The 13,760-nt window shown below is 37.2% G+C and overlaps 1 protein-coding gene across 6 annotated transcripts in view; it reads left to right on the top strand.

The window, feature by feature from the left end:
- The window catches only part of ank1b (ankyrin 1, erythrocytic b), an 86,552-nt gene that overhangs the window by 68,005 nt on the left and 4,787 nt on the right, over positions 1-13,760 (top strand). For 4 of the 6 annotated variants that reach the window (XM_051877691.1, XM_051877690.1, XM_051877689.1 and 1 more), the window contains 7 exons: positions 1,334-1,418; positions 2,836-2,910; positions 3,007-3,138; positions 4,387-4,539; positions 9,490-10,144; positions 11,934-12,219; positions 12,327-12,407. In XM_051877691.1, coding sequence (XP_051733651.1) covers positions 1,334-1,418; positions 2,836-2,910; positions 3,007-3,138; positions 4,387-4,539; positions 9,490-10,144; positions 11,934-12,219; positions 12,327-12,407 — 1,467 coding nt within the window. The remainder of the gene's footprint in view (positions 1-1,333; positions 1,419-2,835; positions 2,911-3,006; positions 3,139-4,386; positions 4,540-9,489; positions 10,145-11,933; positions 12,220-12,326; positions 12,408-13,760) is intronic. The other 2 variants (XM_051877695.1, XM_051877694.1) reach the window with 2 other exon arrangements.

Genomic DNA, 13,760 nt, shown 5'->3' with positions numbered 1-13,760 from the left:
ATATGAAAAATCGGGTAGATTTAGCAATATAGCGGGTGTATGATGTATATTACGATGTTATGATGAACTATTTGCCTTTCTCCACTTGATGTTCTGAGTTGTTCAAAGCGTTTGTAAGGATGCTGATTGTTATAAGGCAGCTGTCTGACTCTGAGATGACGAACGGGAACATGGTTTGTGTAACATTAGCAACACATTATTAGCTGTTTGATAACGTAGTCAAGCAAAAGGCTAATCATATTAATTACTGTTATGTGTGCGACGTGTGAAAAAAAAAAAAAGCGATACCATTGTGCAGCGTTTACCTCAGTATGTTGACCGAGTGGATCTCTGAGCTCGCACAAGTGAGTGGAGGTGGGGCTAATTAGCATATTCATAGATCTGCGTATACTAAATCAAGCAAGGGTGTTACATTCAAGCTATTTTAATTTTCACAGGAATAAACATTTAAATATGTCGTTTTAGTGATCAAAGATTAGTTTTAAGAGATAAAATTATTGACTACCGGGGGACTTTAAAAAATAAAAATATTTTTTAAAAATGTTTGAAAAACTAATCCTGTCTAAATAGTCATTTTCTGACCTTCCAAACTCAAATGACACTCAAAATTATTTGTTTTAACTAATCACTAGCTCATAATGGAGTTGTCACTATATGAGTTGTCTAGACCATTTAACTCTAGGGTTCAATTAAACTACATGATTAAAGAAATTGTCATTCTTCTTCGGGGCACATGACATTTAGGATATGTCTAGACTATCTCAAGATATTTCTTAAAGGTATATAGATCAGGCTACATAAATAATAGTCTGATTAAAATCTACTTAAATGGATTAAAGCAGTCAGCGCATGTGCTCTTAATACTTTGAGCTTTGGGGCTCATATGGGTGATGAAGGTTTGAATTTGGCTTATTCTCATTCCCTCTGTTCTCAATGTGTTTCTGTGACTACACTATATTTCTGAAAAATGCAAGAAAAAAACTAAGAGACCAAAAATAAAATGGAAAAAAGAATGATGCCCAAAAAAAAAAACCCATAAAAAATTAAATAGTGTATTGCACAATTCATCTTGATTTCATCCTATTTTCATATCAAATGCTCATCAAATGTGAATATAAAAAGTTTGAAAAATGAAAAAAGGGAAATAAAAGGAGCAGGTGCAGTTGGTGTTTCAGATGTAAATTTGTCTTCAGATTATCTTCCTGTGTATTACAACACCTTTAAGCTATTTTTATCCAAGCACTTTGCCTTAATGTGTATGTACATGCTACGATAAATACTTATGAAAGACAAAACTGCTGTAGCACTGTATATACTAAATTTTTTCTTGTAGGTGGTGGGTAGTGATGAGCGGCGGAGAACATTGACCCCTCTTGCCCTAAGAGAGAGGTACAGCGCCCTGAACGAGCCTGGCCTGGGTAAGACATAGTGGCACCATGCTGCCGTGCCCTCAGCTGTGGAGGAGGGGGGCTTCTGAATGCTGTGCCCATATCCTTGCTTCTATACCTGCCCAATCTCTCATGCATGGCTGTGACTGGGCATTGGATGCTGAGCACTGCCCTCCTTTATGAGGGTGATGCTGGGATTGCACTCATAGGGGCCACGACTAACACAAATATTTCAGAGAAACGGGCGGCCCTTGTATTTACTGAGTGAATGAGCAGTAATGTAGCGCATGATGTTGATTTGATTCCAGAGTAAATACTCTTAGCATGGCAAACTCCAGCTTTGAGAATGAGCTTTAAAGGGAAAGGACTGCCCGTTTAGAGGTGTTTAAGGTGGGGGAGTGATTATAGACAGGTCCAGGAGGTTCAAGGCAGCTTTGCCGTTCAAAACACATCACATCTTCATTGTTCTCGAAGTGGATGAAGCCAACTAATGTATGTACAGTAGTGTGCAGATTTTGACCAGTTCTTGGTAAGTAACAATTACCGTTATAGTTTCAGTCATCAGTTAGAACTAATATTGGTAATTTTACTGGATCTAAGAAATTTTACAGGATGTTTTACCATATAGTGGCTGTTATATGTCCATTACACTGATTTCATATATAGTTCTCAATAAAAACTATTGATGCCTTTCAAGAAAAGGCTGTTCTCATTACATTCCTGCTTTTTTAGGTCTTTATTGACAAGATCTTTACTGAACATGTTCATTATTTACATATATATACCAATCCCAAGTATACACTACTGTTCAAAAGTTTGAGATCAGTAAGATTTTTTTTTTTTTTTTTTCAAATAAATGCTTTTCTTTTGAACTTCAAAAGAATCCTGAAAAAAATGTATCATGGTTTCAACAAAACTAAGCAGCACAACTGTTTTCAACATTGATAATAAGAAATGTTTCTTGAGTACCAAATCAGCATATTAGAATGATTTCTGAAGGATCATGTGACACTGATGAAGACTGGAGTAATGATGCTTAAAATCTTTCTTTACCATCACAGGAATAAATTACATTTTAAAATATATTAAAATAGAAACTGTTAATAAATTATACATTTCACAATCTTGCTTATTTTTACTGTATTTTTGAGTAAAAAAAAACAAGAGACTTCTATCAGAAACATTAAAAAATCTTACCATCACCAAACCTTTGAACAGTTTTTTTTATATACGACAAATAAGACCATTTATCAACCAACCCAAGGATATGGTCATATTGTTATTGTGATCTATAGTGTTTATTTTATTGAGTCTCTTGGGTTTTTCAGTGAAAGCCACAGTGAAATATATTATCCACTAGCATAAAGTACCAACCTGGGTATGTTATTAAAGTGTTTCATCATCGGACCTTCTGTGGAAACTGTGGTATATTTTGTCTTTTATTCAGCCACTGTAAATGCCATGGAGAGAACCGAGCTAAAGATCGCAGTAATAGCAGAACAGCTGGGACTGAGCTGGACTGGTAAGAGCTTTGCCTCTTGTTTCTCTTTTCATTACCTCTCAGGCTTTTTCCCCTTAACTCACATTCTATAAGTGCTTTCATCTGTTTTCATTGTAGAGCTGGCAAGGGAACTGCAGTTCAGTGTGGATGACATTAACCGGATCAGAGTGGAGAATCCCAACTCTCTCTTGGACCAGAGTTCAGCTCTGCTCAACCTGTGGGTTAGCCGAGAGGGCAAGAAGGCCAAGAGTGAGGATCCATGATTAACGCTCTACCACATTGTGGATTTATCCACCTTATTTTGCAACATGTCAATAAGCTATTTTCTGTGAACGTGCGAGACTTCTGATTCATTCGCTCTTTTAGGGAGATAACTAGAAGAATTACAAAGTGTAAAACTATTTGCGCTACTAACCAGTGTGTTTATGATTACGATAATAAATGAAAATAATATAATACCAAATAACAGTTTGCAGTATCAAGCAGCATAATGGACTGTTTTTGTGGGTGAGACCAGAAGCCTTGCACATTCAAGTTACAAATGGCCGTTAAAAATAAGGTGGATACATCAGTATTATTATTATAAACTAAGCGAAAACTATTTTCATAGCCAGAAACAGAATATTGAACTATGAAAATTGCTGAAACGAACTAAAACCAAACTGAAATGTTAAAGGTGCAAAAGGTGCAACATTTTTTGTTATACTGGTTGAAAGTCTCCTTATATCCTGATAGCAATCACAATGTTAAACGGTCTAAATGTTTTTTTTTATAAATATATATCGTCTAAGGAAGGCGTAGGACCATAAAATGTTCATCCAATCATTATATTTGGCCCTGAATGAAATAATACGATGTCCTACTTGCCTGTCAACATATGTTTTAAAATACCCTCACGCACCCTGTTCGTGCAGATGTCATACGCCATCAGCGCATTTCATGCTATGCAAACAAACAGCGGCCACCTTTTACAGTTCCCCCAAATCAAAACAATGAGCTTAAGCTGCGTTCACGTCATAGCTACTGTAATTTAATCCATGACGTTCTAACCAGAGCTGTTCAGTCAGACTCGGAATTATGCGTATCCATGTCAACATTATCAACACCAAAATGAATCTGCAGCAGTCAGGTACAAGCTAAGTTGTTTACATTCATTATTGTAATGTTATGTGCTTTGAGACATGAGGTTGTTCAACGCTGTCTCTTGTGACACTTTGCCGAGAACAGCTGTGTGTGCGCGTTTATGTGTTTTGGAGGAGGCGTGGCTTTGGACGGTTATTTGCAGGGAGGGTGGGATTTTGTATGCTTTCAATGCTAGCAGGCTAACATTAGCATTTCCCAGATCACCTACTGCACCTTTAATTTAAAAGTTAAATTAAAAGGACAAAACTATAACGGACATACAATTACTTCATTTACAGAAACTAATTTAACTCTTTATAACTGTTTCCTTGTCTCTGCATGCTACTATAACACTTCCTCCATCATCATATCAAGTGGAGAACCTTTATGGAGCTTTGAAGAACATTGACCGCGCAGATATTGTGAAGTCTCTGGAGGCTCAGGCTCCACAGGTGCTTCCCGAGGCTGTGGAGGAAGGAGCCTGCAGACTAGCTGACTCCACTCTGCTTTCCCCTAGTGTCCTCAATGGTAAGAACAGACTGTAGCTTGCACTGAACTTCTAATCCTCTGTACTTTTATCATTGAACTGACATTAGACACCAACTAAACCAAGGCTTAGATGTTTGAAGCTGCATGGGTTGGCCACTAATTGCATACTAGCTCTAGTCTAACAAAATCTAGAGCATGAAATTTGTGATGAAAGATCGTATGAGACAGTATTTAATGAGATTTTTTTTTTTTCACTGATAAATCAGGCATGCCATGGCAATGCCACCATTTTCAGTCTTTTCCATTCATTATTACTAAACAAACCTCTCAGTAGGGATAAACTGTCATCACGTGATGGCATTACTTGACAAATATGTGATTTGCTTCAATGCAATGGGTACATATAACAAATGCAAATACAAATGTGTATAGCAATATATCTTATAAATATTACAAAGAAATACGAGTAATTATGGAAATGGGAACATTTTCTATAAAAGGATATATATATTCTCATATTTTCTCATCCAATTTTAAAAATAACTAAAATTGTATATAAAAAAATGACTAATTAAATTGGAAAAAATATATATTTATATTTAAAGCATGCAATAAGGACATAGGATGGAGCAGTGGTGTGAGTAAATAGCGAGTTGTGCTCCAGAAAACAAATTATATGTGTTTTGGGGTGTGTTTTTTTTAAAATATGCCAGTGAGGAACAGATAAGAGTATGTAGGCTCGTATGGATGATTACTTAAAGAAAAGACAACAGGCCTCCATACTTGTGTCTGCACCTCTCCTTCTCTCTTTTCCTCCTCCTCTCTTTCTCCAAACATGTCATCTGCAGCCCAGCCGCCCTACTCTTCCTCCTCACAGCTCTCCTCTTCGACCTCCGACCTCATAATGACCTCCTCTGGGCCTCCTCTTTTCCTGTCATTCTAGTTTTTGTTTTGTTTTCTAGTTCCCATTTTGTGTGGGAGCTGTGCTGTTTCTGTATGCATGTGCATGCTGCTTGACATGCTCTTTTTTGTCTTTTCTGGAAAAAAAGTATTTGTGAAGCCTTCAAGTAAAACGAGGCCTTCATTTATGTTGCTCTATAACAAACTTGTGTATGCATGGCATGCTTTTATTGTATGGGTTTCTTCCTGTGTATTTTTTCACTGAGTGGTGCTTGAACTCCTGAATTTCAGTAACTTCAGTAACTCTTCTTCTCATCTTTGGTGAATATATTGATGTTGTTGTTTTAGGCCCTGCTGTTCTGTTGTCAACAGTTTACATAATGCTCTGGAAAATGGATCTGTGACCATATCATGTTGCAGAAGCATTTTTGGAATGTTATGTGTTAACTGAAATTTTGCTGTTGGTGTTTTTCCAGAGTGTTTATGTGTCACGCATTGATTGTGTGACGCAAGGCTCTGTGATGTTGCTGATGTCATGGACTGTATTCACAAAAAAGGAAAATTGTGTAACCATTAGGGTCCTCTAGTGGCTAAAAACCGAATCTATCACTTATAACATTTTGCTTCTATAATCTTTATTTAACCAGATTATTAAAATCTCTTTTCCAAGAGAGATCCGACTAAAATTGTTGCATAAAACAATTAAACTCTAGAAAGAACATTTGCATAAAATGATCACATGCAAAAATATTATTAAAATATATAGATGTGAACGCAGTCCTAATCTGTGTGTGTGTGTGTGTGTGTGTGTAAAAGTATCTAACCTCCCTGTCAGGCCATAAAAGATAATCAGATCACTCAGAATGATGTTGTGTGTGATATCAAGATGTTTCAGAGCCATAATTTAGTGTTGTGCATTATGTTGTGCTGTAATGTGATGTGCGTTTGACTGTTTGAGTGTGTTTACATTTATTTGCACGCGTACCTGTGTGGGTGTGTGTGTGTTTTAGATGTATGTCTTCATATGTGGCTTTTGTACATAACAATCAAGAAAGCTTTTACACATTTGCCACATGTTGTGTTGCTTTTTTGTATTTGAGTGACAGTAGATTAATTGTGTGTCACGGTGTGCACTGTGTGTGTCTGAATCACGTGTGTGTATTCTCATTACTGGGGGCACAGTGAAGGTCTAAGTCATCACTGTAAATCATCCCCATTCTCTTTTTCAATATTTCTTCATTTCTTCTCATCTAATTACAGTATACAGTAATAAATCCATCCAATCATTAAACCATCCATGCATCCATCTACCATCTACATATACAGCTACAACATTCGATCATATGGTGCCAGTTGTTTAATAAATTAATAAAATTAATAATAGTTTACTGCTACAAGAAAACTCTTGACAAGCTTCATGTTTTTTTTTTCTTTTATGTTTCTCTGACTGTTAGCTCTTGTTTTGTGTCATTAGGTGATTTTTGAGTATATTATTATAGTCTAAATTATTAATTAATAAAATTTTGGTCATCTGTTGTTAGGAATCAGTTATCTATCACATCATAACATCATATAGATTTTTTTTTTTTAAAGTATTGAAGTACACAGTCATACTATACATTTTAATTTTGCTTAATACATTTTAATTTGAGAGCTACAATCAGCTTCTTAACATTAGCTAAGCTTTGGTTGCTTTAAGCATATTAAATTAATTTAATATTGTATTTCTTGTCAATGCATATTCTCATTGATTCACAACAATTTGAGATCAAACAATAATTGGCAGACACCATTCAGAACAAACTTCCAGACTCCTGTAATAAAATATGAGTTTCAAAAGCACAAAATAGCCATGATCTGTAATTATATTTCACTTTATTTTTTAAATCCTGAATATGTATTATATATATGTATTATTTGTATAGCGCTGGTTTAAGTAGTTCAAAAACTGCAATGCTTGAATTAAAGGGATAATTCACCCAAAAATGAATCACTAAATAAAAATGAAGGTTCTTAAGATTCTATCAGATTATCTTAAGATTCTATAAGATTCTTTTTATAGCCCAAAAAAATGCATCCATCCATCATGAAAAATAATCAATATGGCTTCAGGGGGTTAATAAATTCCTTCTGAAGCAAAGCGATGGGTTTTTGTAAGAAAAATATCCATATTTAAAACTTATAAGTAAAATAACTAGCTTCCGCCAGACGGCCGTACGCATTGATTTGCGGCAGAAGACTAACCTTTATTAACCCCCTGGAGCAATATGGATTATATATATGATGGGTGGATGCATTTATTTTGGGCTTCAAAACATGCCCTCCGTTCACTACCATTATAATGCTTAGGAGAGCCAGGATATTTTTAAATATATCTCCGATTATGTTCGTCTGAAAGAAGATCGTCATATACACCTAGGATGGCTTGAGGGTGAGTAAATTATAGGATAATTTTCATTTTTGGGTGAACTATCCCTTTAAGTCCCTGTTAACCCTTAAGATGTCTCTTTAAAACTATTGTGTGTTCTTATTAATCATGCATACTATTGCACACATCATGCAAATACAAATCAGTTATATATATATATATATATATATTGCAATTCCATGTTCATTTGAACAATCCCAGGAATGTGTATCCTACATTATGACCATACATGCAAGAGAAAAGCCATTGCTGCATACTCATTAAGCTGGATGTACTTTGTGGTCACGTACACAACTTTCATACATATTTAAAAAAGAAAGATTTGACATGAGTCATTTTTGAATCCGAGCGTATTAGTGTGTCTGTGGGAGGGGGATGGTATATCAAAGGAATATTCTGGGTTTTCAACATATTGAATATATTGATATATTTTAAATGTCCCTCATTTGTAAGTTTTTTGTAAACATTTCAATATATTATAATGGCAATTTTTTTAATGTTTTATTGTTGTAGCTTATGAATAAAACATTAAAGTCGTAATGAAATGAACATTCTCCCTATGTATTTTGTAAATTCATGTTATTGATCTTATTGTGAACGGTTCATGCTTGTATTTCAATTTTTGGGGCTTTTTGGCTTTATTTAGATAGGACATTAGGAAGAGAGACAGGAAATCATGGGAGATGACAGAGGGGAATTGGAGCAGGAATGGACCTTGAGTCAGGACTCAAACTTGGGTCGCCCGAAGTGCAACCACACCATATGTCGGAGCACTTGCCCACACGGCTATGGCTCTTACTTTTAATTTTAATTTTAATTTATTTCACCTTGTAATGTTTAGTCAACATGTCATAACTCAATCTTCCAGTGAAACAACCGACTTCTCCAATAATTTAATCAACATAAGCTCCGCCCCTTCTTACAATCGACCGTAAGCTCGCATTCTGAATCTGCCTCAATCCAATCAACAATCGATGGCTTGAAGCAAGGCCCAGACCCCGGCTTTCCAGCATTCTAAAGCTTGCATTTAACCCTGCTTTTTACGTGCGTTATTAAACCCTGCTCTGGAGTGCCAAACTTGTGCAGTTTGAAACAATGTGTTGATAGAATGTTACGGCTTGATGGTTTGCAACATGCACCAAACTGTGTGCCTCATATTCACCTGCGTTGGTCAATCATGAAAACAGCGCATTGTTTCAGTGTTTAAGGGGGGAAAAATGTCAAATGGTGATGGTAAACAGGTGAATTTGAGTGAAGAAAAAGTTTTATTCTTACCTTTATAGCCCAAAAAGTCCATTCAGGAAAAACAGGGCAATATATAATATGAGGATGTGCAATGCTAAAGCCTTTTTCAAATGCCCCCAGGTTGAAAAAACCCAGAATATTCCTTTAAAGGTTACTTTGAAAGTGGATTGCTTGTTGTGAGTGAACAAGAATGACCTGTAGAATGACCTTTTTATGTGGCCTTGTTATGATGCTAATGCTAATGCTAAAATCACAACTCCTTGCATTTAAGCACTTTCGCTCACGTATATTTACAGACTTTGAGTGCACCCCGAGCACTGTTCTGCATGACCTTTCAGAAGGGTCAGGACTTCCCACGTACCCCCACTGTGTCTGTGTGGTGTTAGCGTTGCCTTTCTTGTCTGGCCATCCCTCAGGTTACGGGCTGGTGCAGGAGGAGCTGCTTTCCCCCGCTTCTATGCAGTACAGCCTTCCCTCCCCGCTGGGCGCTGAGCCCTACTGGCAGGAGGTGTCAAGCCTGGAGTGCGCGCCCATCGCCACCACTGAGGAGGACACCATGATGGAGATGTCGGACGTGCAGGTGTGGCCGGCAGGGGTCAGTCCGTCCCTGGTGACCGTCGAGGACTCTTCCCTGGATGGCAGCAGCCGCGCAGACGACTCGGAAGCCAACACGTTGAGCCTGCCCTGCAGCAGTTTGGGGAGGCCCAGCAGCGGAGCCAGCGCGGCCAGCGGCTCCATCATGGAGCTGGAGGAAGAAGAGGAGGAAGAGGAGCTCGAGGAAGACGACATACAGCATGAGCCAGTGTCCGCAAGTGCGGAAAAGGCATGGGCTAGCGGCGCCGTCCCAAAGGCCAACTACAACGGGCAGGCTGGAGGTCAGAGGTCGGAGGGCAAGAGGACAGAGTTGGCGGCAGCGGGCGGCAGTGTGATGGGTTTAACTAGAGGAGGAGGAAAGGGTGGAAAAGGGGCAAGTTCAGAGGAAAAGTTTTCTGTTCTTACAGGGCAACAGCTCTACGCTCAGTTATGCGAGAGAACTGGACTGACCCGAGCACTAGAACACAACGGGGACAGGTACGGATTACTTTAGTATACCATGTTATGCCACAAGCATTAAGGTCTGTTTACACCAAGAATGATAACTGTGTTAGCATCCACAAAAACACACAATAACGCTTAAAATGCTTACGCTCTTTAAACTCAGGTCGATTCTGATTGGCTGTCAATGTTTTTATCTTTCATCAGCAGGAAAAAAACATTCTGAAAGTGATTCCAATAATATCGTTCTGTTGTGTCATTACTGTTATAGTTGATGTGGACTTCCTTATTCTCATAGATTTAGAACGATACAGCCATGTATCTTGGGGGGAAAAAAATCTGCTGATTTGTAAAGGCCTAATAGTACCTAATTCGATGATGCAGAGTTAGAAAATATCAATAAAAACTTTCAATCACTAAATAAAAATGAAGGTTCTTAAGATTCTATCAAATGTCAAAGGAGTCTTCAAAATATGTTCAAATACTCCAATTAATGTCAAAGAACTTTACATAAACAGTTTTTTTTTACTAAATCTGTATGTTTGGATGTAGTAAAACACCCACAGATGTACTGTAGCAGAAAACCTCAGGGTCATGTTTGCATTTTCTTCTATCACTGGCCATGATTTTGAACAAATAATTCTAACTGGCCTCAGAGAAAGATAGAGAATCATGTCTTTCTGGCAGTTTTTCCGTTGATTAAGGGATAATATAAGACTTCTTGACCTTACAAAATGGTTGGCGAAATAAAAAATGCCATGAAATGCAGTTCATATTTTGTGAGAAAGTGTGAGGTGCTAGAGCAAAACAGGCACTATTTTTGGGATCAGCACCCCAAAATTAGCAAGAAACGTATATATTGGATTTGATTCAGCAAATATGATGCAGGGCTGTGTTATTAAAACTTTAAAGTTACAGTTATCATTATACACTGCCCGGCCAAAAAAAAGTCGCTGTTTGGATTTTAATAGGCAAATACTTAAGAATCTATGAATGGATCATTATTACAGTGATTATTATGTTTCTAGCATGTTTTATGTGGAGTGTGTCGCTTTTTATTTCTTAAACAACCATGTAGGAAGACACATCATGGCCATTTTCCAGGATGACAATGTCAAGATTCATCAGGCTCAAATTGTGAAAGAATGGTTTAGAGAGCATGAAGAATCATTTTCACGCATGAATTTGCACCTCTGAACCCTGAACTTAATTTCATTGAAAGTAGACTTTATAGAAAGGAGACTTTACAGTGTGCAGGACTCTTGCATTGTCAATACAAGATCTTGACCAAAAATTGATGCACTCATTGATGGAAATAAATGTTGTGATGTTATTTCCATCAAGAGGAGCATCAATTTTCGTTCAAGATCTTGTATTGACAATGCAAGAGTCCTGCACTCTGTAAAGTCTCCTCCAGCACATCCCAAAAACTTATAATGAGGTTAAGGTCTGGACTCAGAGGTGCCAATTCATGTGTGAAAATGATTCTTCATGCTTTCTGAACCATTCTTTCACAATTGTAACCCTGGTGAATTTTGGCATTGTCATCCTGGAATATGGCCATGATGTGTCTTCTTACGTGGTTGTTTAAGAAATGAAAAGCTACACGCTCCATCTATTAGGGTTAAAAGCACCGTTGCCAAACATATAACATGCTAGAAACATAATAATTACTCTAATAATGATCCATTCATAGATTCATAAGTATTTGCCTATTAAAATCCAAACAGTGACTTTTTTTTTGGCCGGGCAGTGTTGTTCTTGGTGTGAATGGCCTTTTAGACAGATATCATTTACACCATCTTTTTCTGACCCTCCTTCACAGGCTCGGTGCCGGCGCCTTCCAGCCTTACTCACAGGAGAAAGACTCCCTCCACAGCTGGTCTCAACCCAAAGCCAGGCCGACCATGGAGGCCATGATGTCATCGTCCCAGGACCACAATCAGTCGCGTGTAGCACAGGAGGCACTGCTTACACCGGTATGTGATACAGGCCATTCGGAGGTCCTGCGGGGGCGTCTGCTGGGCACTCAGCCCTTTGATAAAGGGCTGGGCTTCTCCCATCAGGAGGGGGAATTACGGGCATGGGACCAGGACAGACGGAAGGCACAGGTGTGTCTCCTGGGCCTGTCCAGTCTGAGCAAAGAGCATGTGTTCGGGCACAGTCTTGACTTCAATTATTCAGTAATGATAATTGAACTATTATTCCCTTCTTGCAGAAGGATGATCCGATAGATCTCACCAGCGATCACCTACATGAAGAGCAGTTCACTGATGAGCATGGGAATGTCGCGACCAAGGTGGGTCCTCAGTTTTCTTTCAGGTTTATAATAGTATTGAACCAAAATATTGATCTGGCTGATGATATTTCACCTTTTTGAGATTATCATCATCAATTTTGATGAGTAATTTAGTTTCTGTTTTGTAATATTTCATAAATATTATTTTAATAATGGTTTAACTTGTTCCTAATTTCTTTTTTTTTTTTTTTTTGTCTATTTGTTATTGTTAAACTACACTTATTCTATATACAATACCATTCAAAAGTTTGGGACAGTAATATTTTGTAATGTTTTTAAAATAAGTTTTTTATTCTTACCAACACTGCATTTATTTGATCAAAAATACAGTAAAATCAGTAATATTGTGGAATATTATTACAGTTTAAAATAACTGATATATGAATAGAATTTGTTAAAATGTAAATTATTCCTGTGATGGCAAAGCTGAATTTTCAGCATCATTACTCCAGACTTCAGTGTCACATGATCCTTCAGAAATCATTCTAATATGCTGATTTGCCGCTCAAGAAACATTTCTTATTATCACTGTTGAAAACATTGATGTTGTACGGCTTAATATTTTTGATGTGGTACATTTTATCAGGATTCTTTGATAAATATGAAGTTTAAAAAATGTATCAGCATTTATTTGAAATATAATTTTTTAAAACATAAATGTTTTTACTTTAACTTTTTTTTTTACTTTATATATAGGCAGTTTGGAGATATATGGATGGATATATATTTATTTACAATCAGTAAATTTTAATACCACACAATGTACATTTTTAGGTTATTTAACAAGACATTTCTTACAGTATGCCTATATATTTATTGGCTATTGGCTGTCCTGTAGTGGTGGCGATTTTGAATCAGATTGTTCAGATTCATTCACTGTTTTGTTCAGTTGTCCCTTGTGTAGATTACATTGTTATGTCAGTAGGTGCATGTTGTATATGTTTAGCCTTTATTAATATTTTCTTGTCTATAAATCTTTTAACAGAGGTGTAAAGAGTACCTGAAAACCATACTTTAAGGGTTAGTTCACCCAAAAATGAAATTTCTGTCATTAATTACTCACCCTCATGTCGTTTCACACCCGTAAAACCTTCATTCATCTTCAGAACACAAATTAAGATATTTTTGATGAAATTCGTGAGCTATCTGGCCTCCAATAGACTGCAACATTATTACCACTTTCAAGGTCCAGAAAGGTAGTAAAAACATCAGCTCAGTATTGACCGACGCTTTACATGTGAGCAGCACAACACATACGTGTGATGCTGACGCAGGAGCCGGCCAATACTGAGCCGCCATTCTGACGTAGAACACGGAAGCACTGCACTGTGTTTATAACATGAACAGCATAGG

The sequence above is a fragment of the Ctenopharyngodon idella genome, chromosome 21 (genome assembly GCF_019924925.1).
Source record: "Ctenopharyngodon idella isolate HZGC_01 chromosome 21, HZGC01, whole genome shotgun sequence".
Taxonomy (NCBI): Eukaryota; Metazoa; Chordata; class Actinopteri; order Cypriniformes; family Xenocyprididae; genus Ctenopharyngodon; species Ctenopharyngodon idella.
This window is presented reverse-complemented; position numbering and strand designations above follow the sequence as displayed.